Genomic DNA, 27,567 nt, shown 5'->3' with positions numbered 1-27,567 from the left:
TGACAGCAGAGGGCAGCAACAGTTTAGAAAGTAGATTTGCATTGAGTGATAAAAGCTCTACTCTAAATTATCTTTCTCCTGTTAAAAAAAAAAAAGGCTATGTGAAAAATGTACTTGGCCTCCCTTATTCCTTATCTTTTAAAATTGAAAAGTTGAGACACACATTTGCAGCAACATGGATGGATCCAGAGTTTATCAAACTAAGCGAAGTAAGTCAGAAAGAGAAAGACAAATACCATATAATATCATTTATATATGGAATCTAAAATACGACGTAAATTAACCTATCTACAAAACAGAAACAGATTCATAGACATAGAGAACAGACTTGTGGTTGCCAAGGGGGAAGGAGGTCGGGGAGGGAAGGATTGGGAGTTTGGAGTTAGCAGATGCAATCTATTATATATAGAATGGATAAAAAATGAGGTCCTACTATATAGCAAAGGGAACTATATTCAATATCCTGTGATAAACCATAATGCAAAAGAATATGAAAAAGAATATATACATGTAACTGAGTCATTTTGCTGTATAACAGAAATTAATACAACATTGTAAATTAACTATAGTTCAATAAAATTTTTTTTAAAAATGGAGGCACAACCTAAAACAGTGGTATTCTGCATTTGGAGCAAATTTCTGATAGTGCTTAAAACAACTCTAAGTATCTAGATTTTGTTGATGAATTTTATTGTAACAGCTATCACACTGAGGTATGTAACCCTTCCTTCTGCCCACATCCAAGTAATCATCCTTTTCTGTTTCAGTATATTTAAAAACCTTACATGTGCTATTTTCCCTCCCCTGGTCATTGCATCCTCCTCAGTGAACCCATAGTAATCTTTCTTAGCACGTCTGATCATATCATTTCTTCACTTTTGGTTATGAACACATTAATTTGCTTCCCATAACCTACCAGAAGAAGCCCCATTCCTGTGCCTGGCTGGCTGTTACTTCTCAGTCAGCCTCCCTTATACTCCCTCACCTACTCTTCTCCTCACTGTACTGGTTCTCCAGACTGCTCTGATTTTTTATGCTTTTCCCCATGTTTTTCCTTTGTCTTAAATGCCCTTCACTACCTTGTCCACGTGATGGAACCCTACTAATATTTAAGATTGAGCTCAAATATCACCCTTTCTGTGAAGCTTTCTCTGCCCTCCTCATGCAGTTTTCTGGTTTCCATAGCACCTTCTGCTTATCTCCATTGCTTTTTAACCCTAAATAACATAGTAAGTTAGTCTAATAATAATCCCCCCTTTTAACCTGATTGCTCAGTTTCCTTCTAAATAGAAGATAATATGAAAGCAATTTGGCATTTCTGAAAAGGAATCTGCTTTACTAATGTAGCACTTTTTAAACTTTAGCCTATAAAGTTGCAATTTAAGATCTGGTTGGATTTTGTATTTTGGAGATATTTTCTTTAAATTTCGTCTTTATCAGTTTATAAAAGCAAGGTAAACTCTTTGTAGTAATTATTCTACCATCCAGAGGTAACCATTATTAATATTTTGCTTTATGTTGTTTCATTCTTTAAGCAAAATTGTAGAAGGTCAGTTATGCTTAACACTTTCTTTGACAAGGAAGACTTGTTGTAATGTAGTTCATATATTAGGAAACAATTTGAGCATAATGTGAATTTTTTGTTGCTTATGCACATTTTGCCCATGGGAAACACTGGGTGAATGCAGAAAATTGCACCCAGCTGAACTGAGCAGTGTAGGCATACACAAAATGTACACAGACACACACCTCCAACATCCACCATGTGTTCATGAGCCACACTCATTTGCATGTGGTGTTACAGCTTTGCACTCACTGCACTTCAGAGGACTCACCATTTCACAGTAACTTACAAGCTGCAGCCTTTTGGAAGTCCACCTCCACAAGCAAACTTCAAGTCTTTTGTGAGGTAAAATGCATTATTTATTGTAGTATTTTTGTATTTCCTATACATTTAACTTAATTTAACATGTGTAAAACTGCCCTTTAAATTTTTTTTTGTTTTTTATCTCTTTTCTTAATTTTATTTATTTTTTCATGGAAGTATAATTGACTTACCCAGTTAGTGTCAAGTCATAGAGGTTAAATTATGGCAACTAACAATTAGTACTATTTTTACTATTGTAAAATCAGTACTATTTATTTATTAAATGTATAATTAGAACATTTTTATCCCAATATATTCTGTTACACTTTTGCATACAGCCAGTTCTGTTATAATGCAACATATGCATCCCTGTGCAAAACTGTGCAATAAAAACTAGTTTACGAGATAAAAGAGGTCAAGGCACAACACTCAGAAACTTCATCAGTTACATTTCTGGTCACCAAATGTGTGGAGGTTTTGCCCCACACCAAGTGATTTCCTGTGACACTAACTGGGTGTTCTGCAGTTTAACTCAGTTGTGACACTGTCTCCCATCAGATACCATAGGTTAAGGGTTCAATCCCACAAGCCTGGTACCCTGCAACCTCTCTACCCAGTCTCAAGCCCAGGGTATTACCTGTACTTCTGACCAACCAGTTACAGATGAGGTCCCAATGACCCCCTTCTTGGGTTTAATCAATTTGCTAAAACAGCTCACTGAACTCAGGGAAACACTTATTTACACTTAACAGTTTATTGATAAAGGATGCAGATGAACAGCCAGATGAAGAGATACGACAAGTCTGGGGCGGGGGCGGGTCCTGAGCACAGGAGCTTCTGTCCTGTAGAGTTGAGTTGCGTCACCCTGCTGGTGGACGTGTTTGCCCTCCTGAAAGCTCTCTGGACCGAACATGCCCCCTGCCACCACTACTGGGGTTTTAGGAAGCTTCCTCACGTAGGCATGATCAATTATGAACTCCATTTCCAGCCCCTTTCCCCTCTCTGGATGATAGGGGAGTGGGGGTAGAGCTAAAAATTCCAAGCTCCTAATCATGGCTTGGTCTTTCTGGTGACCAGCCCCCATTCAAGAGCTCATCTCGGGTCACCTTATTAGAACAAGAGATGCTCCTAGTGCTCTTGTCACTTAGGAAATTACAAGGGTTTTAGGAACTCTGTGTCAGGAACCAGGAGCAGAGACCAGTACATTTTCTCTTATCTCACAGAGACTAGCATGGTGTAAAATGATACTCATAACTAATCAGTGGAATCAGAAAAGAAAGTCAGCATAGGAAAGAAAATTACTGTTTTGTCAAAATGACAGTAGTAAGAAAGGAAAATGAGGTATATTGTCAGGGAAAGTATTACCTGCAAATGAAGGAACGGAAACAGGTGGCTGTGCTCAACAAAAGGGGTGACGTGACCCGAGAATCTGAAAAGGAAGAGAGGGCGGGGTCCATGAGGGAGGATAAGAGGCCAAAACTATAGGGCGGCTTGTTGGTGGTGGAGGAATAACGGAGATGCCCTTGTGCTAAAGGTTGTTATTCAGAGCGATTGAATTATTTTGATCTTTTACCATGATGGACTGCATTTCAACTGTTGGCTTCTTTGCTAATTTGGTAATGTTTTGGCTCCAGCCTCATATTTGTGTGAATACTGTAAACTTTCATTAGCAGCATCTTGCTAGCCTTTTTTCCACTTACATGAATTTTTAAATCCATTTCATAAATATGTTTAAAGGGTCAGATAAAATTTAATTGTACTTCATAAAACTTCTAGGTTGGAGTTAAGGAAATTACGTTATATTAGTCAAGGGAACGTGGGCATAGAATAAATTTTTAAATCTTTGTTAATTGAAACTCATGTCTTTTTATTATCATTTACCAAAATATTTACTAGAACAAGGATGTTAATACTAACTTGATAATTAATTTAGACTTTAGGTTGGTTTTTCCAGTCATATTCTATTTGGAAAGTCTGATTCAGCAGATTTGTGACTAGTGGTAGGCCTTGGACCTGAGTTAGTGTCTGGAGGACACATGTAGGGAGGCACCTCATATCTGTTACCCAGAACTCTCCTATAGTTCATTTTGATTTTAGTGTTACTTGCTCATTTAACTTGATTAGAAAATCTTAGTGTCTTTTTCTTAATTATTTTGCCAGCCGTTTCCAGTTACTTCTCAGTTACATTAAATAAAATGTAAATGATTTGAGAGAGAAGACGTTTACCAGTGAGTATCAATAATTTAGGTGCAATTACAGCCAATTTACCCAGCAACCTCAATTTTGTCAGACACAGATCTGGGAAAGTCTTCTCGTGGTGGGAAGTTGGGGGCCTGTGGTGTGGTTGGTGTCTGCCTGTGGTGAATAAGACCAGGCATTGCAAGCTCGTGCCTGAAGGGGCCCGTCAGTTTACAGATAATGAGGCAGAATGGCGGGCTGATATTCTGATGAGCTGGGGAAGTCATGGTCTGACTAAAGTGGACCGCTGCTGGTTGGACTACCTGATTATCACTGAATGGGAATTCTGACTGAGGATTTCTCATATGGACACATGTTTCAAAGTCTACTCTGAATTCCTCCCTCTAAACTCTGCTTTTGGTGTTCTCTCTCTCAGTAAATGGCCCCATTATCTACCCAGTGGTCTAAGCCTTGGGAATCAGCCTTAACTGTTGCCTCTCCCATTTTGCATTCACTCAGTCACCAAGTCCTGTTGGTATCGCATCATATAGATTCTTCACCTCAGACACCTTTCCATCCCACTGCCAGCACCCTAGTCCAGGCTATAGCATTTCTTACCTGAATTAATTGTCAGCCTCCTAATGCTTTTACTGTCTCTTGTCTTGGCTCTTTCTAATCCTTTCTCTTTGCTTCAGCCAGCTGTTTTTCTCAATATGTAAATATATTTATAAATAAAAATATAAATGTCTTGTTAACCCTTCAGGGGTTTTTCACTGCCTTTATATATTTACTGCCCTTATATTTCACTGCCTTATATTTTTGTGCGATTACTTGTCTAATGTCTGTTTCCCTCACGTGCTATAAGGGCAGAGACAGGGCTGTTTTGGGGTTTGACAGGCCCCTCATAAATTGTTGCCTCTGCCTATCTGTCTATCCTTTCCCTCCTAGGACTCATTGCCAAAGTTTCTCAGACTTTTTTGACCATGTCTCACAGTAAGATACACATTTTCATTTGACTTAGTGCATACCCATGGGTGTGTCTATGCAGTGTTAAAAAACAGAATTCAACTGAGTGAATTTTAAAGATCTTATTGGCTTTATTGAACAGTTCATGAATTGGGCAGCATCCCATCCAGGAGATAGAAAGGAGCTTCCTAGAGCTGTACAAAATGAAAGACTTTCATAGGCAGAAGGGAGCTGAAACAAGGAAGTTATAAAAAGCAGGTTGGTTATTGTAAGATTACTTTCCTTTAGGGTATTGTAGGGGTCTGTCAGGTGTATTACCTAACTGGTGCTGATCAGGTGATTCCTGATTGGCTGGTTTAAGATTCCATTTCTGGGAGAGCCGAAACTGTAATTAAGGTAAGCCTTGATTTGGGGACATGAGGCCTAGCATAAGCGACTCCATTTGGGGCCTGTTGTCTGTTTTAACAACATGTATACTTGGTATATATAAAAACTGAAATAATTATATAATAAATTGTATAAGCTGAAATAATATGTAAAACTGAAACAACAATACAGTGTACTTTGACATTTTTCAATGAAAAATGCTAAGATTTATTAAATTTATGATGGAGAAAAGTCTGCAATTTGAAAGAACAAACTGCATTTGTTTTTTGCATCTGTTCAAGTGAACTTGAACATCCTCCGGATCTCAAATATACTGCACACTCTTTGGCCTTTGTATGTGCTGTTCCTTTAGAATCAGACATTTATCCCTTCCTGTCTCACCTGGCTTTGTTGTCTTCATCTTTAGATTTTCACCTTCAAAGTCATTTCTTTGGCTAGACCTACATTTGAGTACACTCCTGTCCTAGTTATGCGTTTCCAAAGCACCCTGTATTTCCCTGTCATTATACTTGCCATCCTTCTTAGTAATTAGTTTAATGACTGTGTCATCTCTCCCCGACACCTGAGTGTATGGTATGTCCCCAGGGAACAAGTATTCCAGCCCAACTTCTGACATGTAATAGCCCTTCAGAAACTTCTTTTGGGAGAATGAGAAAATACCACTTAGTGTAGGAGAGAGAATGTGTCAGAAAGGAAACTGAAAAGCAGTAAAAGAATGGGAAAGTACTTAGTGATGAATGGTTGTGCTAGGGGTTCAAGATGCTTTGTCTTGCCATTGTTATTTAAGAGGGCCTGAAAGCTTACGGTGTTCTTTATTTTACTTTAGTGTCTATACTAATAAAGGTATGTTAGCAAAAATTGATTAATTCATTGCTTATATCATAACAAAGGACTGGTACCCAGAGGTTGTTAGGGCAGATAAGGGAGAAGCAGAAACAGCGAGAAGGTTTACCAAACACTTGGAGTACTCACTGTGTTCCTGACACTGCTAGCTGCTGAGGCTGTGATAGGACCCCAAAACAGTCTCTGCCCTTATAGCATGTGAGGGAAACAGACATTAGACCTGTCACACAAAAATATAATTTTGATAGATGTCATAAAAGGAGAATTCTAAAGTGGTATATCAAGAAAGTGCAACATTTTATTTTGGGGCAGTGCACATGCCAAAGTGGTTTTCATTGGTGTTTTTGCCACTTGATAAGTAGCCGTGCGGTTTGCGGGCTCCTAGTTCCCTGACCAGGGATTGAACCCGGGCCCCAGGAGTGAAAGCGCTGAGTCCTAACCACTGGACCGCCAGGGAATTCCCCTGAAAATTAGCCTTTCTAAATTCACTAAGGATAGTTTCCATAGTATTTCTCTCAATCGATGATTAAGTAGCATGAACATAGGCAAGATGGAGAAAACAAGTCCCCAAACTGGTGTTAATACACCAGTTAAGGCTTAGATTTAAAGCTGGCCAGGACATCATTCCAGGAGTATATTTAATGAACCACTTACCTTTTATTTTTTTTTTTTTAGTATTTAAATATTTATTTATTTATTTATTTTTGGCTGCATTGGGTCTTAGTTGCTGCACGCGGATTCTTCGTTGCGGCATGCGGGATATTTCCTTGCGGTGCGTGGGCTTCTCTCTAGTTGTGGCGTGCAGGCTCAGTAGTTGCGGCGCATGAGCTCAGTAGTTGTGGCTCATGTGCTCAGTTACCCCACAGCATGTGGGATCCTAGTTCCCTGACCAGGGATCAAACCTGCGTCCCCTGCATTGGAAGGCAGATTCTTAACCACTGGACCACCAGGGAAGTCCCTGAACCACTTACTCTTGATAGACTTATGGGCTTTCAGGTTATCCTGAAATTTGTTATAATTTTTATCATAGTAAATGGTGATGAAATGTTTGATAGTGATTAAATTATGCTTTGGGTTGTTACAGAATTGTAAGTACTTATGCTTATTGACCTAAACATTGCAGCAGTTTCTGAGGCACATAACAGCATTCTTTTAAAATTTTTCCTTGTGATGAGAATTCTGAGGATTTACTTACTCTCTTAACAGTTTTCATACGTATCATACAGCAGTGTTAACTGTAGTCATCATGCTGTACATTATATACTCAGTGCTTATTCATCTTGTAACTAGAAGTTTGTAGCTTTTGACCACCTTCCTCCAGTCCCCCTCCCCTCCCAGCCACAAATCTGATCCCTTTAACTATGAGTTGTTTTTGTTGTTGTTGTTGTTTTAAGATTTCATGTATAAGTGAGATCATAAAGTATTTGTCTTTCTGGAGTTCCCTGGTGGTGCAGTGGTTAAGAATCCGCCTGCCAGTGCAGCGGACACGGGTTTGAGCCCCGGTCCAGGAAGATCCCACATGCTGTGGAGCAACTAAGCCCAAGCACCACAACTACTGAGCCTGCGCCCTAGAGCCCACAAGCCACAACTACTGAGCCCGGGGCCACAACCACTGAAGCCCACACGCCTAGAGCCCGTGCTCTGCAACAAGAGAAGCCACTGCAATGAGAAGCCCGCACACCACAACAAAGAGTAGCCCCTGCTCACCGCAACTAGAGAAAGCCTGCGTGCAGCAATGAAAGCCCAATGCAGCCCAAATTAAATAAATAAATAAATATATGAAAAAAAAATAAAGTGTTTGCCTTTCTCTGACTTATTTCACTTAGCATAATGCCCTCCAGGTCCATTCATGTTGTTGTAAACGGCAGTATTTCCTTTTTTTTTTAATGGCTGAATAATATTCCATTGTGTGTGTGTGTGTGTGTGTGTGTGTGCGCACACGCCACATTTTCTTTATCCCTTTATCCATCGATGGATACTTAGGTTGTTTCCATATCTTGGCTATTGTAAAGAATGCTGCTATGAACATGGGAGGTGCAGATACCTTTTCCGATTAGTGTTTTGGGTTTCTTTGGTTATATTCCCAGGAGTGGAATTTCTGGATCATATGGCAGTTCTATTTTTGATTTTTTGAGGATCCTCCATACACAGTTTTCCATAGTGGCTGTACCAGTTTACAGTCCCACCAAGAGTGCTCAAGTGTTCCCTTTTCTCTACATCCTCACCAGCATTTGTTCTCTTGTCTTTTTGATGATGACCATTCTAACAGGCATGAAGTGTTACCTCATTGTGGTTTTGATTTGCATTTCCCTAATGTTGAGCATCTCTTCATGTACCTGTTGGCCATTCATATATCTTCTTTAGAAAAATGTCTATTCATGTCTTTTGCCCGTTTTTAAATTGGATTAATTGGGTTTTTTTGCTCTTGAGTTGTGTTGTTAGTTTTTTATCTATTTTGGATATTAGTGCCTTATCAGATAAATGTTTTGCAAATATTTTCTCCCCTTCCATAGGTTGGCTTTTCACTTTGTTAATTGTTTCTTTTGCTGTGCAGAAGCTGTTTGGTTTGATGTAGTCCCACTCGTTTATTTTTAATTTTATTACTTGTGCTTTGGGTATTATATCCAAAAAATTATTGCCAAGACCCATGTCAAGGAGCTTCTCCCCCATGTTTTCTTTTTTCTAAAAAAAAAATTATTTATTTATTTATTGGCTGTGTTGGGTCTTAGTTGTGTCATGCAGCACCTTCACTGTGGCATGTGGGATCTTTCATTGCCGTGCATGGGTTCTTTGTTGTGGCACGTGGGCTCTAGAGTGCACAGGCTTTAGTTGCCCTGCGGCATGTGGGATCTTAGTTCCCCCACCAGGGATCGAACCCACGTCGCCTGCATTGGAAGATGGATTCTTAACTACTGGACCTCCAGGGAAGTCTCTCCCCCATGTTTTCTTCTAGGAGTTTCATGTTTTCAGGTCTTAACAAATTTAAGTATTTAATCCATTTCAAGTCAATTTTTTGTAAGTGGTGTAAGATAAGGGTCTAGTTTCATTCTTTTACATGTGAATATCCAATCTTCCCAGCACTGTTTATTGAAGAAGAATGTCTTTTCTCCATTGAATATTCAGCAGCATTCTCAAAAATGAAATCTTCAGCGAGTTATAAATGAATCTTTAGGGGCTGACAATGAATCTAGAGTTCTTAGTGAAATTATTGAATTTGATTGCTTAGATATTCCCCATTTTGATGCATTTAAGGAGTTAACAGGGACTTCCTTAGCAGTCCAGTGGTTAAGACTCTGTGCTTCCACTGCAGGTTCAATCCGTGGTCAGGGAGCTAAGATCCTGCATGCCAGGGCCAAAAAATAAAAATTATTAAAAAAAAAAAAAGCAGCAGCAGCTAACAGTTATTTCCCAGTGTGATCTTTTGTATTTTTCCTAGGTGACTGTTGCATGTATCAGAACTAATGACCAGTGATTGGTTGCTTCATAAGCCCCTTGCTCCCTTCATAATGTCATTCATTCAGCATAGAGTTATCCATTGCCTACTTTGTGCCAGGCATTGTTCCGGGAACTACAATGGTAGATATGACAGATAAGGTCCCTCTTCTTATGGAGGTTCAGTAACAGTGGAAGGGTAGAGAGAGATAAATAAATGAGCAAGAATTTCAAAGAGTAGTAAGTACAACAAAGAAAGCATAATATTTTGATGTGACAGAGTGACTTGACTGGGCTAGGAAGATGCTGGACATGGTGGTCAAGGATGGCCTCTCTATGGAATTGCTGTCTCAGGTGAATCTCAAATGATGACAGAGAGCTCACTGTTAAGATCTAGGGGAGGCTAGTGGGGCCAGCTAGTATAAGTACCTATAGCTTGACTTGTTGAAGGAGTTAAGGGAAGCTAGGGTTGTCAAGCATAGCGATAGAGAATAAGGGCGCGCTTGTTAGGAGGTGAGGCCTATCCAAGGTTCTTAACATTTTCCATGCTGTGGACCCTTTTGGCTTCTAATAAAGTCTGTGAACCACTTGTCAGAATAGTGTTTTTAAATGCGTAAAATAAAACACATAGAGTTAAATAGGAAGCCAATTATATTGAAATACATTTATCAAAATATAAAAGAAATTCTTGAGAAATAAGTCCTTTTTATTAATGCATCAAATAACATGATCTGAGTGAAGTTCGAACTTCTTTAATTTTGAGCTAATGAGTTTAAATGTTAAAGTTATCTCCAAAAAACTATAATATGATATGAAAATATATCTGGAATTTTAACTGATGACAAAGACACAAGTACTGATGATACTACAGTGGTTTATTACTTACATTAACAATGGAAGAAAATGCTTGATTCCAGTTAGAGGTTAGAGAAAATGAAGATGGGATTTACTTCTCTTCTTTGTTTATGTACTATGTTGAATTCAAGGATCTATGGACCTTTGTTTAAGACCCTGGGATAGATCATGTAAGGCTTTTTAGGTTGTGGTAACTAGTGGAAGATGGAGTTTATCAAAACCCAATGGTGATGCTCGCTTTGGCAGCACATACACTAAAATTGGAACGATACAGAGAAGGTTAGCATGGCCACTGCGCAAGGATGACATGCAAATTCGTGAAGCGTTCCATATTTTTAGGTAATAGTGTTAAGATTTTATTTTAGTTTCTGTACTTCTGTAATTGAAAACAATCGTACTGAAAAGTATGTTATTTTGTTACTAGAAGTAAACCAAAAATGATTTTTAAAAAAACAACAACAACCCAATGGTGCCCATCAATTGATGAATGAATAAATAAAATGTGGCATATCCATACAATGGAAGATTGTTCCTCAGTCAAAAGTAACGAAGTACTGGTGCATGATACAACATGGATGAACCCTGAAAACATTATGCTGAGTGAAAAAAAGCCGTCACAGTATAATGTGATCCATTTATATGAAAAGACCAGAATAGGCAAATTTATAGATTCAGAAGGTGGATTAGTGATTGCCTAGGCTTGGAGGAATGGCAGGAGGTTGGAAGGAAATCGTAAGTTACTGCTAATGGGTACAGGGTTCCTTGTTTCTTTTGAGGGTAGTGACAGAGTTTGAAAATTGATTGTGGTGATGGTTGCACAAATCTGTGAATATACTAAAAACCATTGAATCATACACTTTAAAATGGAGAATTGTTTGGTATATGATTTATATCTCAATAGAGCTGTTATTTTTAATTAAAACCATAACCAATTGGGGGAAGAAAAACCCAGTTGGAAATTGCCAAGTGGGGCTCAGTACAAATTACAAGTAGGGGAAGGAATTCAAGATGCTAGTGAAGGCTTTGCAGGATATGGAACAAGTGAGCAGAGGAAGGGACTTTAACTCTGAGAAGAGCTGCAGCAAGGTGTGAGGGGCTAGAGGACATATTCTGAAGTTTATACAGGTACTTCTGTAATAATACCACTTGTGTTTTCTTGGAAAACCTTACCTTCTTCGAAGTCCTGTGCTAGAAAACAGAACTTACAGAAAAAAATAGAGATAAGGTAGACCTCAAAATATGAAAAATTTTAAGTGATTAATAACAAAAGCATTAACCTTTAATAAAAGCAATAGCCTGCGTAAATCTCCATTGCATTTGTAGCCAGCATCAAGTGACACCTGCAGCTTTAAAGTCTGGGGCTCATTTCCTCCTTCGAGATGCCCTTTGAGGGCATTTGCTTCAAATGTCAGTTTCAGCAAAGTTAAAAATCTGAACCGGGGGACTTCCCTGGTGGCACAGTGGTTAAGAATCTACCTGCCAATGCAGGGGACACGGGTTCAAGCCCTGGTCCGGGAAGATCCCACATGCTGCGGAGCAGCTAAGCCCAGGCGCCACAGCTATGGAGCCTGCGCTCTGCAGCCCACGAGCTCACAGCTACTGAGCCCACATGCCACAACTAAAGCCCGCGCGCGCCTAGAGCCTGTGCTCCGCAACAAGAGGAGGCCCTGCTCTCTGCAACTAGAGAAAGCCTGCACGCAGCAACGAAGACCCAACGCAGCCAACGTTAAAAATAAATAAATAAATAAAGTTATTAAAAAAAAAAATCTGAACCGGGTATATAGAATTCAGTTGAATAAAAAATTTCTTTTTAAACAGTGGCAAATGTTTTTGTACTCTTCATCTATACTCAGCCTTTCCACATACCTTAACATAGTGGAAAGTATAATGGTCATTAAGCCAGCTACTCTGAGGTCTTTGTATGTTGCTAAGCTTACTCTTAATTGTGTGAAAGCTTTCCCTTGATCTCTTCAAGACATTAATGGGCTGGGGGAAAAATCATTCGTGAACCAGTGCCACCACCATGTTTTGCTGCCATCATTCCCCTCTTTACCAATAGCATATGAGCTAATTCAGAATAAAGAACCAGGCATTGTAGCACAACAGACATTATGTGGGCAAAGTTGTTTATAGACTGTCTAATGTTTCACACATATGTACTATTTTCTAAGTATGTCTAGATGCTGTTGTGATTAATAATAAAATATGAATTCTCTCAATAGTTTTACTGATTGCCATCATAACGTTTTCATCATTTTCTCAATCAAGAGCTACCAATACGTCTGGAAAATGTTGGGAATTGTTGCTTTGGAGTGAAATGCAGTATGGTAGAGATTACTTGCAGCATTCTCCTAAGGGAATTTATTGGAGATCAGAAGAAAATCCTTGTGTTATAACCAATAATAATGCGTGGTAACTATTACTGAGCTTCTGTTGTGTCAACTACTGTATATATACTAAGCATAGTTGTCTTATTTATTCATCTTCTAGGTAGCTGTTGTTATTACTCCCATTGTAATAGACAAGGAAAAGGAGGCTCCAGATCACAGAGCCATAGATACCAGAGCAGGGATTGGCTTCCAGGTCTCTCTACTCATGCCTTTCACACTGTAGACCCTGTTGCTTCACTTACTTCTCCTCACATAATTCCCCAGCATGTGCTCTTGAACAGCATCAAGCGAAGTTCCATTTACTTGTGGCTTGATTTAACCTCTGTTAATTGGAGCACTGTATTATTAATGGAAATTAGGGATTTATAAGGTAAGTTAGATATTTTATTTTAATGACTTCAACTTTGGGTTATTAAATCTAAAAAGAAACGCTATTCATTTGGTTGTAATTAATGTCACGTTTCTGCATCTATAGTACCTCTTCTGAAGGCGATTAACAGACATGCAGGGCAGGCAGTGTTTTATTAGTAGGAAACTTTGAGTGCCAGATCATCTCCCTTACTATATAAGTACTAAACACATTTGAATTAAGATACCTGAGTGAGTAGTAACTTCAGAGATCTGCTACACAGTTTGTGCTTTGGGGATCAAAGGCTGCTCATTATTGCAAATTTTCATGATTTGTAGTTTTGTATTTTTAATATAGGACCTATTTATTTATTTATTTACTTTTTGCTTTCTTTTAGGAAAACATCAGGCATTGTTGTTGGCAGTTTTTGTGACTCCTCTTATTGATCTTCGTTCTGATTTCTCCAAGTTTCAGGAAATGATAGAAACAACTTTAGATATGGATCAGGTATGCAATATACTCTTTAAAACAAGCGGCAGAATAGTTTCGAAAAGCAAAGGCACATCAGAAAACTTTCCAGATTTCTCTTTTTAATATTTAATTTTGACACTTTTGTAAGGCACCTTTGAGACAGTGGATGTAAGATTAAGTGATGGGAAAAGGTTTTTAAACTTTTTTTTAATAACAATCATTTCAGTGGACGAAAATTAAGAAAGATTAACAGAGGAAGTGAATGTTGGGCATAAGTGGCCTGGTTAAAGGAAATTTCATAAATAAAAGATTTCACATGTGCAAGCTGAGTTTTGTTTTAATTCCAAGAAAGAAGGAAAGTTATAGTCACTGGAAAAGGGAAAGGTATAGAGGTAAACATAGAACGTAAGAGAAGTCAGCTTCTCTTGTTTTTTTTTCCACGTAGAGAAGGTCTTTGGGGGAGGAGGTTAGAGTATGGGTGTATCTCCTGAGTGGTTGTATACTAGAAAGTTAACCATGACTCTAAATACTAATACTTTGAAATTTTTTACACTAACTTTCCTGTTAAATATAATCATGCAGGAAATATGTGCTTACATTATTCTTATTAAAGAATAGTTAGATTCTTTGCATTCTTCTTGATAACTGGATTAAGTGGAGTTAACATTTGCCATATATGATATTGATTTATTTTGTTTTTACTGGATCATTAACTGAGATTTAAAGAAATTAAACCTCGTTTACTCTGTGCTCTTTGGATATTAGAAGCACGTGTGTGTGTGTGTGTGTGTGTGTGTGTGTGTGTGTGTGTGTGTGTGTGTGTGTGTGTGTGTGTGTGTGTGTGTATAAATGCTCTTTTCTGGTAATTTGTCAGTGATAGGGCAATCTTTTCCATTTACTTGTAGGTTAAACAGTCAGAAAACTTGCATCATTCATCCTTTGTTTAGGAAAACTTGTGTTTTAGCTCTTGTTTCCTCTGTAAGGTTGCTGTTAGTGGAATGATTTTAGGTGCCCAACTTTTAGGTCATTGGGAGCTCAGCAATCTGTTTTAACAAGCCCACCAGGTGATTCTGATACATGATTAAGTTTGAGACCCACAATATTAAGGCATGGAGATAGCAACTTAGAAGTTTCTAATAAAGCTGGCCACAAAGGGCAAAATCAACTGCAGCATTTCATCAGAGCTTTGCCTGGCCTCGGGGTTCCTTCAAGTGTGTAAATAGGTGTAATGACATGGAAAAGTTCAATTCTTGCTTTCCCACCTGGATTTTAGTCAGAGTTTTTGTTGACCATCAAGAGCTACACATTTACTTGCTTTCATTTAAAGGAATGTTTACAAATATCCAACTCTGCCCAGTCACAGGTAAGGCCACATCCTCACCTGTTGGGAAGAAGGGGGCAGCAGTATCCAGATGTTTAAAATCTTTGGATTTTAGAAGCACATGAATGTGTGTGAGCGCGTGTGTTTGTGTGTGTGTGTCGTCTGTGTGTGTGTAGGTATAAATGCTTCTTTTCTGGTAATATTTTGTCAGTGATAGGGCAGTCTTTTTCATTTACTTGTAGGTTAGTGTGCTTGTGGGTAGTTTTCCAGAAAGAGATTTAAAATACCAGGATATAAATTTTTAAACTGTTTTTCTTTATTTAGTGCATTTCTACTTATAAATGGAACATATAGTATTAGAACAAGTGAAACAAAATGATGGAAAGAAATACAGAGTCAAAAATGACCGTCCTTGATTTTTCTCCTTCCCTCTTTTCAGATGAACAATGTTAACAGCCTGGTGTGCTTTCTTCAGCTCCATTGTATTATCCTTATTGTGGGTTAAGGATTTTTACTTTGCTCTGAAATACTTGACACATATCTGTTAAACTAGAATTTGCTGTGACTGTAAAATAGTAGTCAGTGTTCACTCTTGAATGACGCTATGGGATTAGAGCGTTATAAGATTTTATAAATGTCTGGGAAGAGTGGATTGCGAAGGTAAGCAGTGCAATAATTGGTTGGATATAGACTGCAAAAGAAGAGGTCATTTGTCCTCATTTCATTGCTGTCACTTTAGATACGACAAGCCCCAGTTTTTAAATCTGAAAGTAGAATATTAAGTAGTTAACTTTGTAGGGGAAGAAAACTTTTCCTGTCCTTTCTTAGGTTCATTGTTTGGGGGACTGGTAATTAAACTGACCAAAAAAAAAAAAAATTTAGCAAGAGAACAGACTTGGAGTTCACAGAAAAATGTGACTCAAGGAAGCTGTTAGAATTTGGGAATATTAGGGGAAGGGGAGTGGGAGAAAAGGCACTTATTGTAAAACAAATGGCTTTTAGGAAAGATAAATGAGCTCTTTGGAGAACAGATGGAAGATATGATAGTTTTGACTTCCCTGGTTGTGAATCTCCCTGGGAAAGGACTTAACGACAATTGAGTTCTTTGGGGAGGCTCTGCTTTTAGGGAGATAAGAGAGTTCAGAAACAAAGTCTACTCTCATGCTTTCATCTCAATATAATTTTTATGCCACAGTGACATGTTGTGGACCCCTTCAACATTAAGTACTGTGCCAGTAAGATGTGAGTTATGGGTTTGCTTTTTTAAAATTTTCTGAGTAGATTATTTGTGGTTAAACTTAATATCAGATAGGACTCTTTATTTTTGCAGGTAATCTAAACTCTCAATATACCTTGGCTCATGAAATTCTAAGTCTAGAGATACGGTAGGCTTTATTTAGAGTCGCTTTATTCAGCAGCTCTGTGAGGCCATCCAAAGGACCTAATTTCTTGATCTCTTCTATTTTTTTATGATTTAAATTTTGACCTAAGGCTGGTTCCTCTTTTGGCTCTAGGATGGCTACCTACCAGTAGCAGTTCATGCCATATTCCAAGAAAGAGTCCTGAAGTTTGCCTTGATGGGACTATTTAAGCAATGATTGTGGCCAGAGAAATAGAATGGGATGTTTGGCCTAAGATACAAGGGGTAGGTTATTTCTCTAGTTGGAGATACACAAAGTAAGAGCACTACTGGGAAGGGAGAAGGAGGGAAATAACTGTTGTAAGACCACCAGGAGTGTCTCCTAAGATTCTGTCTTTATTCTCAGTTACAAACTTTTAAACTTAGCTCAGGTTATGAGGTGAATTCAAACCTTCACTGTCATTGTAGATATTTGTAGTGAATTTAGGTATTTCAGTTACGTGACTCAGAACCACTTTGAGAAAACCTCAAGAGGATATCAATCATTTCATGTATGATTTCATATTTTCTACCTGTGCACTTAAGAATTCATGTGATGAGAGGAGCAGTCATTTATATGAGTGGTTGGGTTAATTTTTGTTTTTTCCTAGGCTTAGCTTTTTATATAAATGTGTTGGGTGTTTTTTGTGGCTGCTTTCCATAAATCTTATAGAAAGGTTTTTTTTGGGTTTTTTTTTGTGGTACGCGGGCCTCTCACTGCTGTGGCCTCTCCCATTGTGGAGCACAGGCTCCGGACGCTCAGGCTCAGCGGCCATGGCTCACGGGCCCAGCCGCTCCGCGGCATGTGGGATCTTCCCGGACCGGGGCACGGACCCGTGTCCCCTGCATCGGTAGGTGGACTCTCAACCACTGCGCCACCAGGGAAGCCCCGGGTTTTCCATTTTTGAAGTAAATGTAGAGCAAAACTACCCCAAGACAGGGTTCAAAAAAAACAATGATTTTTCACAAAAATGTAAACAATATTTGTTTATTGGGTGATTCAGTGAGATGTATTAAATTTTTAAACCTTTCTGTATGTATTTGGACCATTTTATCTTTGAATCTTAGTTTTTACATACACTTATTACTGATAATTCATCTACTATTGGAAAAGTAATGACTTTAGATAAATTTTTATTGAAAATACTGGGACAGAAGAAATTGAAATAGTTTTTAAAAAACCACAATTAAATAATCCTCATACAACTATATCATTATTGTATAAGTATATGTAAGTTATAAAGATACTTTATAACTTTAAATTAACTATAACTTTAAATTAAATATAAATACTTTAAAGTTTTTGTACTCGGAAACGAAAAAGAAATACAAAACACGGAAGTATTCATATTCTTCCATCTAGAATTAACTGTCAAAATGTTGGCATTTTTTCTTATTGTTGTCCTATAAAAAACAAAACACTGTTTTTGTAAAACTGATACCTATATAAAATAGCATTCACACAATGCAGAAAGGTAGAGAGATGGTAGTTAAAAATATCCTCCACATCTACCACCCAGAAATAACTGTTAACTAACATTTAGTCTTTTCTCAAGTATGGGCAGTATTGAAGGTTTAGAGGACAGATGTTGAAATTTTGTGTTTTAGTCCCTTACAATAAAGTATTGTCCCACTCAAAATCCTAGTAGTGCCTCCATTGAGACACAGCTAATGGTACAGCTAATGGTCTTTTTATGGTTATGTACAGACAGATGCATAGATAGAGAAATGAGCTTATACTATAGACGTAACTTCTAATTTTAAGAGGGTCCAACCTAATGGTTTTCAGTGTAACAGAAAAAAAAAATTATGGGAGGGAATTGTTGAACTTCAGATGAATAATTTTTTACCATAAGAGAGGGAAAATAATCTAAAACATAGGTTAAAGAAACTTATATTAGGAAAAATATGAGGAGATTGGAGATTTCTTTGAAGGACATATTTCAATTTTGGAGTATTAATTACCTGCTCTGAAAGTTGAGCAGTTAACCACTCTTGTATGTGCTTCTGTAGAACTCCCTTCATACCTCTTGGTATTTATTAATAGTTATATTTTTACACTGGCCAGGGCTAAAATATGCACAACATGTCTGTAGCCTTAATTCCAGTTTCCAGGCTGTTTAATGTTCATGTTTATATGTAAATGGATTCAGTGCTTACCATGTCCTTTTACCATGGCTTCTTCATTCCTGGCCTTAAAATGCTTGATTCCACTTTTATTTGGCTAGATCTGTTTTTCAGGTGTTATGGGTTTTTTAAAAAGAAAGGTTGATGGATATTATAGTCCTTGAATTATTTCATGCTTGATAAGCATATCTGTCTTTTAGCTTTATTCTCGAGCAAATCTTTATTATTATAGTTACAGCTTTCCTAAACTTTAATGGTGATGCACCAGTATCTTCTGACATTCAGTGTCAATGAAATGTCTGTTATCACTTTGATTTACTACCGCCCTGTCCTCCCATCCGCCTCCCCATCCCCGCATTCCAGGTAATCTGCTCTGCCTGGATGCCTGAAGAATTCTTCGTTCCTGTTCCCTTTCCTTCACCCCTTTATCTTTCCCCACTTTCACCTTCCCCTTTTCCTCTGTCTGGCCCCCTCTGGGCCTTGACCTCTTTTTCTTTCCTTCTTTCTTCCCACCCCTTTTCCTTCCTTTCCCCTTCTTTCTATCCACATTCTTTCTCCTGTTAATTTCTCCAGCCACTTTCCCCCTTTTTGAGGTATTTAAAAGTTTAAAATTTTGATTATAAAATACTTGTCGGGCTTCCCTGGTGGCGCAGTGGTTGAGAGTCCGCCTGCTGATGCAGGGGACGCAGGTTCGTGCCCCGGTCCGGGAGGATCCCACGTGCCGCGGAGCGGCTGGGCCCGTGAGCCATGGCCGCTGAGCCTGCGCGTCTGGAGCCTGCGCTCCGCAACGGGAGAGGCCACAGCAGTGAGAGGCCCGTGTACCGCAAAAAAAAAAAAAAAAAAAAAAATACTTGTCATACTAATATAATCAACATTTGTATGCACACTATAAAGTCCTGTTTGCATACATCCCTCCACAGAATTGCATGCTATCCTGAAATTGGTGTTTATTATAATTTTCATGCATTTCATTAATGTTAATATTTTCATCATATCATTAATATGTGCTATTGGTTATTTCTAAACTTTATAAATAATATTGTCTTAAGTATTTTGATTAAAATTGCATTTAATTTAATGATTAACTTAGGGGAGAATCAACATCATTACAACATTGAGTCTTTTTTAAAATTAATTAGTTAATTAATTTAACATCTTCATTGGAGTATAATTGCTTTACAATGGTGTGTTAGTTTCTGCTTTATAACAAAGTGGATCAGCTGTACGTATACATATATCCCCATATCTCCTCCCTCTCAGCATTGAGTCTTTCTATCCATAAATATATTTTTTCTTTTTTTTTTCTTTCCAATGATTACATTTTTTGGAGGGGAATTTACATAAAATTAACCAATTTAAAGCGTGTTATTCATTGGTATTTAGTACATTTACACTGTTGTGCAACCACTACCAGTTAGTTCTAAAATATTTTCATTACCACCGAAAGAAAACCCATACCCATTAGCAGTTACTTACTTTTCCCAATTTCCCTAGATGCTGGCAACCACTAATTACTTTTCATCTCTGTGGACTTGACAATTCTTGACATTTTTTGTAAATGGAATCATACAATATGTGACCTTTTGTGACTGGCTTCTTTTATGACTCAGTAATATTCCATTATATGTATATACTACATTTTGTTTATCTAGTCACTTGTTGATGGACTTAAAGGTTGTTTCTACTCTTTGGCTATTATGAATAGTACTGCTTTGAACAGTCATGTACAAGTAATTTGTTCAGTTCTTTTAGGTATATACCTAGGAGTGAAATTGCTGAGTCATATGGTAATTTTATGTTTAACTTTTTGAGGAATCACTACACTGTTTTCCATAGTCCCTGCACCATTTATCATTCCCACCAGCAATATATGAGGATTCCAGTTTCTCCACATTCTTGCTAATACTTGTTATTTTCTGTGGTTTTTGTTTGTTTTGTTTTGTTGTTTTAATAGCCATCCTAGTTGGTATGAAGTTGTATTTGATTGTGGTTTTGAATTGCATTTCCCTGGTGTCTAATGATAAGTATCTTTTCATGTATTTGTTGATCATTTTATTTTATTTTTAAATTTTATTGATTGATTTTTGGCTGCGTTGGATTTCCGTTGCTGTGCACGGGTTTTCTCTAGTTGTGGTAAGGGGGGGCTACTCTTCGTTGTGGTGCATGGGCTTCTTATTGCTGTGGCTTCTCTTGTTGTGGAGCATGGGCTCTAGGCGTGTGGGCTTCAGTAGTTGCAGCATGCGGGCTCAGTAGTTGTGGTTCGCAGGCTCTACAGCGCAGGCTCAGTAGTTGTGGCGCACGGGCTAAGTTGCTCTGCGGCATGTGGGATCTTCCCAGACCAGGGCTCGACCCTGTGTCCCCTGCATTGGCAGGTGGATTCTTAACTACTGCACCGCCAGGGAAGTACCTGTTGATCATTTTATATCTTTGGAGAAATGTCTCTTCAGATCCTTTGCTCATTTTTTAAAAATTTTTATTTATTTTTTTGCGGTACGCGGGCCTCTCACTGCTGCGGCCCCTCCCGTTGCGGAGCACAGGCTCCGGACGTGCAGGCTCAGCGGCCATGGCTCACGGGCCCAGCCGCTCCGAGGCACGTGGGATCCTCCCGGACCCGGGCACGAACCCGCATGCCCTGCATCGGCAGGCGGACTCTCAACCACTGCGCCACCAGCGCAGCCCTGCTCATTTTTAAATTGTGTTGTCTTTCTGTTGTTGAGTTGTAAGTGTTCTATTTATATTCTGAATATATTTCTAGTAGATATATATTTCTGAGTTTTCCAATTGCTGAAAGTTGTTCATAGTGATTGCTTATTATTTTTAAAAGGACTGCTGTATTTGCAGATAGATTTCCTGTTTATTTTTAATATAATTTGTTTGTGCCTTCCTTGACACTTCTTCCTTTCCATAGTTTGTCTGTTTTTTAGAGAATCAACTTGTCTAAATCGACCTTTAAAATCCTTTTTTGTATCTTTGGGTTTTTTTTTTTTCCCATTAATTTCCATTCTTACATATATATTTCATCTAAATTTGGTCTCTTTTCAGCCTCTTTAGTTGAGCGTTCACTACTTTTCCAGCCTTTTCTTTCTTAGTAAGCACTTAAGATTATACTTTCCTTTCATTGTGTTGTTTTAGCTGACTGAATCCTATACGTTTTGAGAGGTACAATTTCTTACTTAGTTTTAAGTCCTTTATTCCATTATCATTTATTTGTTCTTTGGTTTGTCATTTGTTTAGAAGTAAGTTTTTGTTTAGAAGTAAGTTTTTAAATTTCCAAGCTTGGTGTGTGTCAGTTTCATAAAACTTCTCCATGTGTGTGTGGATTATGAGTGCTCCCTAATTTTGGTTGCAGAGTTCTCTATATGTCCATTAGATAAAGCTTTAGTTGTTTTGTTCACATTGTCTGGATACTTGCTAATTTTAATCTGCTGAGTTACTGAGAGAAATGTGGATGTCTTCATAAATTCAGTACATTTTTGCTTCATATGTTTTCAAGGCACAGAGCTGTCATTTTGTGTGTGTGGGCAATTGAACCTTTATCATTCTTAGGGATATTTAAATAATAGTAATGCTATTATTATGTAATGCTTTTTGCCTCAGATTTATTTTGTCTGATCATAAGAAAGCAGTGCCAGAGTCCTTCTTTTTTGTTTTTTACATGGTATATCTTTTCCCATCCTTCGTGAGTTTTTTTGGTTTAGGTAAAAACTTATAGCTGGATTTTATTTATTTTAAAATTTTATTTGAGGGCTTCCCTGGTGGCACAGTGGTTGAGAATCTGCCTGCCAGTGCGGGGGACATGGGTTCGAGCCCTGGTCTGGGAGGATCCCACGTGCCGTGGAGCAACTAAGCCCGTGTGCCATGACTGCTGAGCCTGTACTCTAGAGCCCACGAGCCACAACTACTGAGCCCGTGTGCCACAACTACTGAAGCCCGCGTGCCACAACTACTGAAGCCCGCATGCCGCAACAGGAGGGGCCACCGTGGTGAGATGCCTGTGTACCTCAGCAAGGAGTAGCCCCCGCTTGCTGCAACTGGAGGGGGCCCGTGGCAGCAACAAAGACCCAACACAGCCAAAAATAAATAAATAAAATAAATAAATTTTTAAAAAATTAAAAAAAATTTAATTTGATAGGGACTTCTCTGGTGGTGCATTGGTTAAGAATCTGCCTGGCGGTGGGTTTAATCCCTGGTGTGGGAAGATCCCACATGCCGTGGAGCAACTAGGCCCATGAGCTACAACTGCTGAAGCCCGCGTGCCTGGATCCTGTGCTCTGCAACAAGAGAAGCCAGCGCAGTGAGAAGCCTGTGCACTGCATCGAAGAGTGGCTCAGCTCGCCGCAACTAGAGAAAGCCTGCACGCAGCAACGAAGACCCATAGCAGCCAAAAAAAAAAAGAAAGTTTAATTTGATAATCTCTTTTTTTAAAGTGGCAATTTGGATTTATTTCTACCGAATTATTTTGTGATTCTTATCGTTCCTGGTTCCCCTTACCTGTTCTTTCTTAATTTTATGTTGATTGGGTTTTAAAAATTCCCATTTTCCCTCTTATGCTCCTCCTCTATCCTATCACACATGCACTGGTTTGAAGTTCTTCACAAATTTTTTTAAAAAATGTGTATACATAACTCATCAAAGTCAAAAACGTTATCAGCATCTTCTTACTTCTCCCCCAGAATACTAGGACCTTAGAATACCTTAGATCAGATTATATTTCTTCATTACTGGTTGATATTTTAGTTCTATCTTTTTTACCCCTTAGATTTCTCTATAGTCAGTGTTAAGATTTGCCCATCTGCTTACCATTTTCTTTGCTGTTCATTTCTTCTTCCTGGATATTCTTTAGGAGTTCCTTTATTGGTGGGGGGGAGTCTGTTAGTCAGATTTTGTTTGTTGGAAAATGTCTGTATTTCACCCTTGTTCTTTTTTTTATTGGGGTATAGTTGTTTTTACAATGTTGTGTTAGTTTCTACTGTACGGTGGAGTGAAGTAGAATTCCCTGTGCTATATAGCAGGTTCTTATTAGCTATCTATTTTATACATATTAGTGTATATATGTCAATCCCAATCTCCCAATTCATCCCACCCCCGAACCCCTGCTTGGTGTCACACTTGTTCTTGAAGGATATTTTATCTGAGTGTACAATTCCACATTGACAGCTACTTTTCCTTAGTACCTGTAAGATGGTGTTGCATTGTCTGCTGGCTTGCACTATTATTATTGACAAGTTTTGATCCCAGATATTGGTTCCTTTTACTACACTGGGCCCAAAAGTGGATTTCTTTTTTATTTTTCATATTTGGATTTGCTGTGTTTTCTTAATCAGAGAATTCATGTCTTTTATTAGTTCTGGAAAATTATTAGTCATTATCTCTTTGACTATTGTGTTTACTCTTTTTTTCTAAAGCTATGATTAGACATGTGTCAGACTTTTGCATTCTTTTTCTGCCACTTGTCTGTGCTGCTCTCTTTGTGATTATTTCAGATGGTCTCATTCTTCAGCTCTAATATGTTGTTTAACAATCCCATTGGGTTTTTTAAAATAAATTTATTTTATTTATATTTATTTTTGGCTATGTCGGGTCTTCGTTGCTGCGCGTGGACTTTCTCTAGTTGTGGCGAGCAGGGGCTACTCTTCGTTGCGGTGCACAGGCTTCTCATTGTGGTGGCTTCTCTTGTTGCAGAGCACAGGCTCTAGGCGGGTGGGCTTCAGTAGTTGCAGCACGTGGGCTCAGTAGTTGTGGTGCAGGCTCTAGAGCACAGGCTCAGTAGTTGTGGCCCATGGGCTTAGTTGCTCCGTGGCATGTTCCTGGGCCAGGGCTCGAACCCATATCCCCTACATTGGCAGGCGGATTCTTAACCACTGCCCCACCAGAGAAGCCCGGGTTTTGTTTTTTTTTAATGATTATATTTTTCATTTATAGAGGTTGTTTGGTTCATTTCTAAGTCTGCCTAGTCTTTTTTTTTTTTAAGTAGTAGCTTGTTCTTTGCTCAGGTGTTCCATTCCCATTCTTAATATTCCATCTCGAAAATTTCTTGCATTTAAATCTGTTCCTTCTTTCTGCTGAGTCTTACCGTTTTTTTTTTTTTTTTGACTCTCTTACTCGTGGTGGCTTGTTTCCTTGTCTGTTATGTATGTTTAGATTATGAATTCTCATTTATCTGGGTTCCTTCTGTGCAAATCATATATCCTCTCAGATAAAATTTGCTTTTGCCTTATACCCTACAAATGTAATTAACCCAATAACACATTTATTTCTCAGCCTGTAGCTTTCTACATTTGTTAGGGCAAAGATTTACCTGTTGAAAAAGAAACCTCAAATAAATCGATAACAGTGGCTTAAACAGGAATAGGGGTTTCATTTTCTATCACGACAGTGTAGGCATAGCAGCACAGAGCTGGCAGGGCAGCCCCACTGTCTCTGCACCCTGTCTCCCCTTTACTTCTCTAGCATCCTTAGGGTGTTGCCTTCATCTTCAAGGTCCAGGATGGCTTACTACCTTATCTTTATTCCAGCCAATGGGAGAGGACTAAAGGGGAAGATGAGGACACATTCTGGAAATGGTACACATCATTCCTGCTCACATTCTGTTGGTCAGAATTTAGTTACATGCCCACACCAGCTGCAAGCAAAGCTGGAAAATGTAGTCTTTGTTCTTAGTAGCTACGTGTCTCATGAAAAATTGTCAGTTCTGTCACTGTAGAAGGAGGGGATAATAGAAATGGCCATACCCAGCAGCCTTTTTCACTGCTGAGACATACAGCAGACATTTGAAATCCCAACTCCAGTGAAGGCAGGCTTTTATTTATTTATTTAAAATTAATTTTTATTGGAGTATAGTTGATATCCAGTGTTGTGTTAGTTTCTGCTGTACAGCAAAGTGAATCAGTTATACATATACATATATCCACTCTTTGTTAGATTCTTTTCCCATATAGGTCATTACAGAGTACTGAGTAGAGTTTCCTGTGCTAGACAGTAGGTTCTTATTAGTTATCTATTTTATATATAGTAAAGGCTGGCTTTTAGTCACACATTGTCAGAGAGGAGATTCTGCCCCTGCCTTCCTTTTTCCAGGGGCCCAGGCTGATAGAGGCACGTTTCCCTAATTGTTACCATATCTCATGAGGTAGGTTTTTAACATGGTCCCCCAGCCTTGCTCTATGCTGGGGACTCTCCACTTTGCAGGAGCTCAGACATAGTTTTCCCTAACTCAACTATACACTTATTTGAAAAAGTGCTTATAATATTTTATCTAGTATTTCTAGGATAGTGGAGTTTTTGAAGATTTCTAGTATCTTCCATACTTACTTTCTCCTCTCTAATTACTTTAATCTCTTTCATGTGAATTCTCTCTGATTATATCAAGTCTTTTCTACTATGTCAGTACAGGTAATTTGATTCAACAGTATCTCTCCTCTTCTTTGTTATGTTGTATTTATTTGTATTTTAATGATATTGCTAGGATCTAACTTCCCTTCCTTATTCTTTTTATCTTGCTTCTTGATTTCATTATCCCGTTTTGGAGTTCTAAGCCTGGGTTTATTTTGTTCCATTTCCTTTGTGTAGTCTGGTGTAATGGGTGTGTGTGTTTCTGGAGCTAGGTGGGTGATAATCTGAAAGACAACTCGTAGAGGTCATTATGTTGTGTTTGTTAGAATACCTCAGTTCTAGGTTAGAACACTCAGTTGGGTGGTATATTTTCTTATCCATTGTTTGGGAGGAGTAAGGCATTAATGAAGGATACTCCATTTGGTGTGTGACCTAAGAGTGTTTACTAAGCTCAGTCATCACTTTCCCTTGCTTCACTGGGGTCTCCCAGCAGCATTTTCAGAATAGTATTCCCCCATCTGCGGAAGCAAACTGTAAGGGCACCCCTCAACTTTCTACTCTCCAGGTTGGGATTCTTAGTGAGATTTCTCAGGGTTTTGTTGACTCACCAGAGGTTTTCTGGAAGGTGGGAGTGAGGATGGGAACTAAGCCTGGCTCAGCCTCACTTCTCTTTAAGTTTCATTGGAAGAAGGCAGTTCTGTAACACTGTCAATCCACCATTGTAGCATTATTTTTTTCCTTGGATTATCATAAGTCTTGGTCCTTGTTTCTAGATCATCTTCATTGTTTGTTTAAATAACTGTATAATATTCTAGTGATGTATGATTGTGCAAATATTGTGATGTTCTGTTATTTCCAGGTCTTGTTGTAACAGATAAATCTGTAGAGATTTTATTCATCCCTGTGTTGTTTGCTTCTGTTGCATTATTTCCTTAGATTGAATTCCCAGGAGTAGAATTGCTATGTCAGAGTATAACAAATATCTCTGAGTCTTGTCTCATATTGCTTTTTCTTTTTTAAAGGTTATAACAACTTAGATTCTCACCAGAAATGAATGAGTATACTAATTTCACTATAGCCTCATTAGTATTTGGTGATAGGGTTTTTCTTTTTCCTTAAAAAAAATATCTATAGGCTTCCCTGGTGGCACAGTGGTTGAGAGTCCGCCTGCCGATGCTGGGGACACGGGTTTGTGCCCCGGTCTGGGAAGATCCCACATGCCGCGGAGCGGCTGGGCCCATGAGCCGTGGCCTCTGAGCCTGCACGTCCGGAGCCTGTGCTCTGCAGCGGGAGAGGCCACAACAGTGAGAGGCCCGCGTACCGCAAAAAAAAAAAAAGCTATAGAATAATATCTTAAGGTTGCTTAAATATTCATGTGTTTTATTATTATGGAGCTTTAGCAGTTTTCTGTGGCTTTAGTTTACTACTTATTTTCTCATCTGTGAGTTGTGTGTTTTTATGCCTGCCCATTTAATGACTTGATGTTTTTCTCATACATGCAAACAAGTGCCGTTTTGTAAAAGAAAATGTCAACCTTTACATTTTTATATTTTGCAAAGCTATTTTTACAAATCTTTTGCCTTTTAAAAAATTAGGTTTATTTGAAATTTTAAATTTTAGTGTATTATATAATTAAATCTTTTGTTGGTT

At 38.4% G+C, this 27,567-nt stretch overlaps 1 protein-coding gene and 1 non-coding gene across 5 annotated transcripts in view; both read left to right on the top strand.

Annotated features, from left to right (window-relative positions):
• MSH2 (mutS homolog 2) overlaps window positions 1–27,567 on the top strand; it is a 73,559-nt gene that overhangs the window by 30,523 nt on the left and 15,469 nt on the right. For 3 of the 4 annotated variants that reach the window (XM_060169292.1, XM_060169293.1, XM_060169294.1), the window contains exon 8: window positions 13,665–13,774. In XM_060169292.1, coding sequence (XP_060025275.1) covers window positions 13,665–13,774 — 110 coding nt within the window. Of the gene's footprint in view, window positions 1–12,918; window positions 12,941–13,664; window positions 13,775–27,567 lie in introns of those variants that run through there. The other variant, XM_060169296.1, reaches the window with a different exon arrangement.
• On the top strand, window positions 10,759–10,865 carry LOC132532019 (U6 spliceosomal RNA). The gene has a single exon (XR_009544281.1). It is a non-coding gene; the product is annotated as a U6 spliceosomal RNA (small nuclear RNA).

The sequence above is a fragment of the Lagenorhynchus albirostris genome, chromosome 13 (assembly GCF_949774975.1).
Source record: "Lagenorhynchus albirostris chromosome 13, mLagAlb1.1, whole genome shotgun sequence".
Taxonomy (NCBI): domain Eukaryota; kingdom Metazoa; phylum Chordata; class Mammalia; order Artiodactyla; family Delphinidae; genus Lagenorhynchus; species Lagenorhynchus albirostris.
Note: the sequence above shows the minus strand (reverse complement) of the source record. Positions and strands in the feature narration are given on the sequence as shown.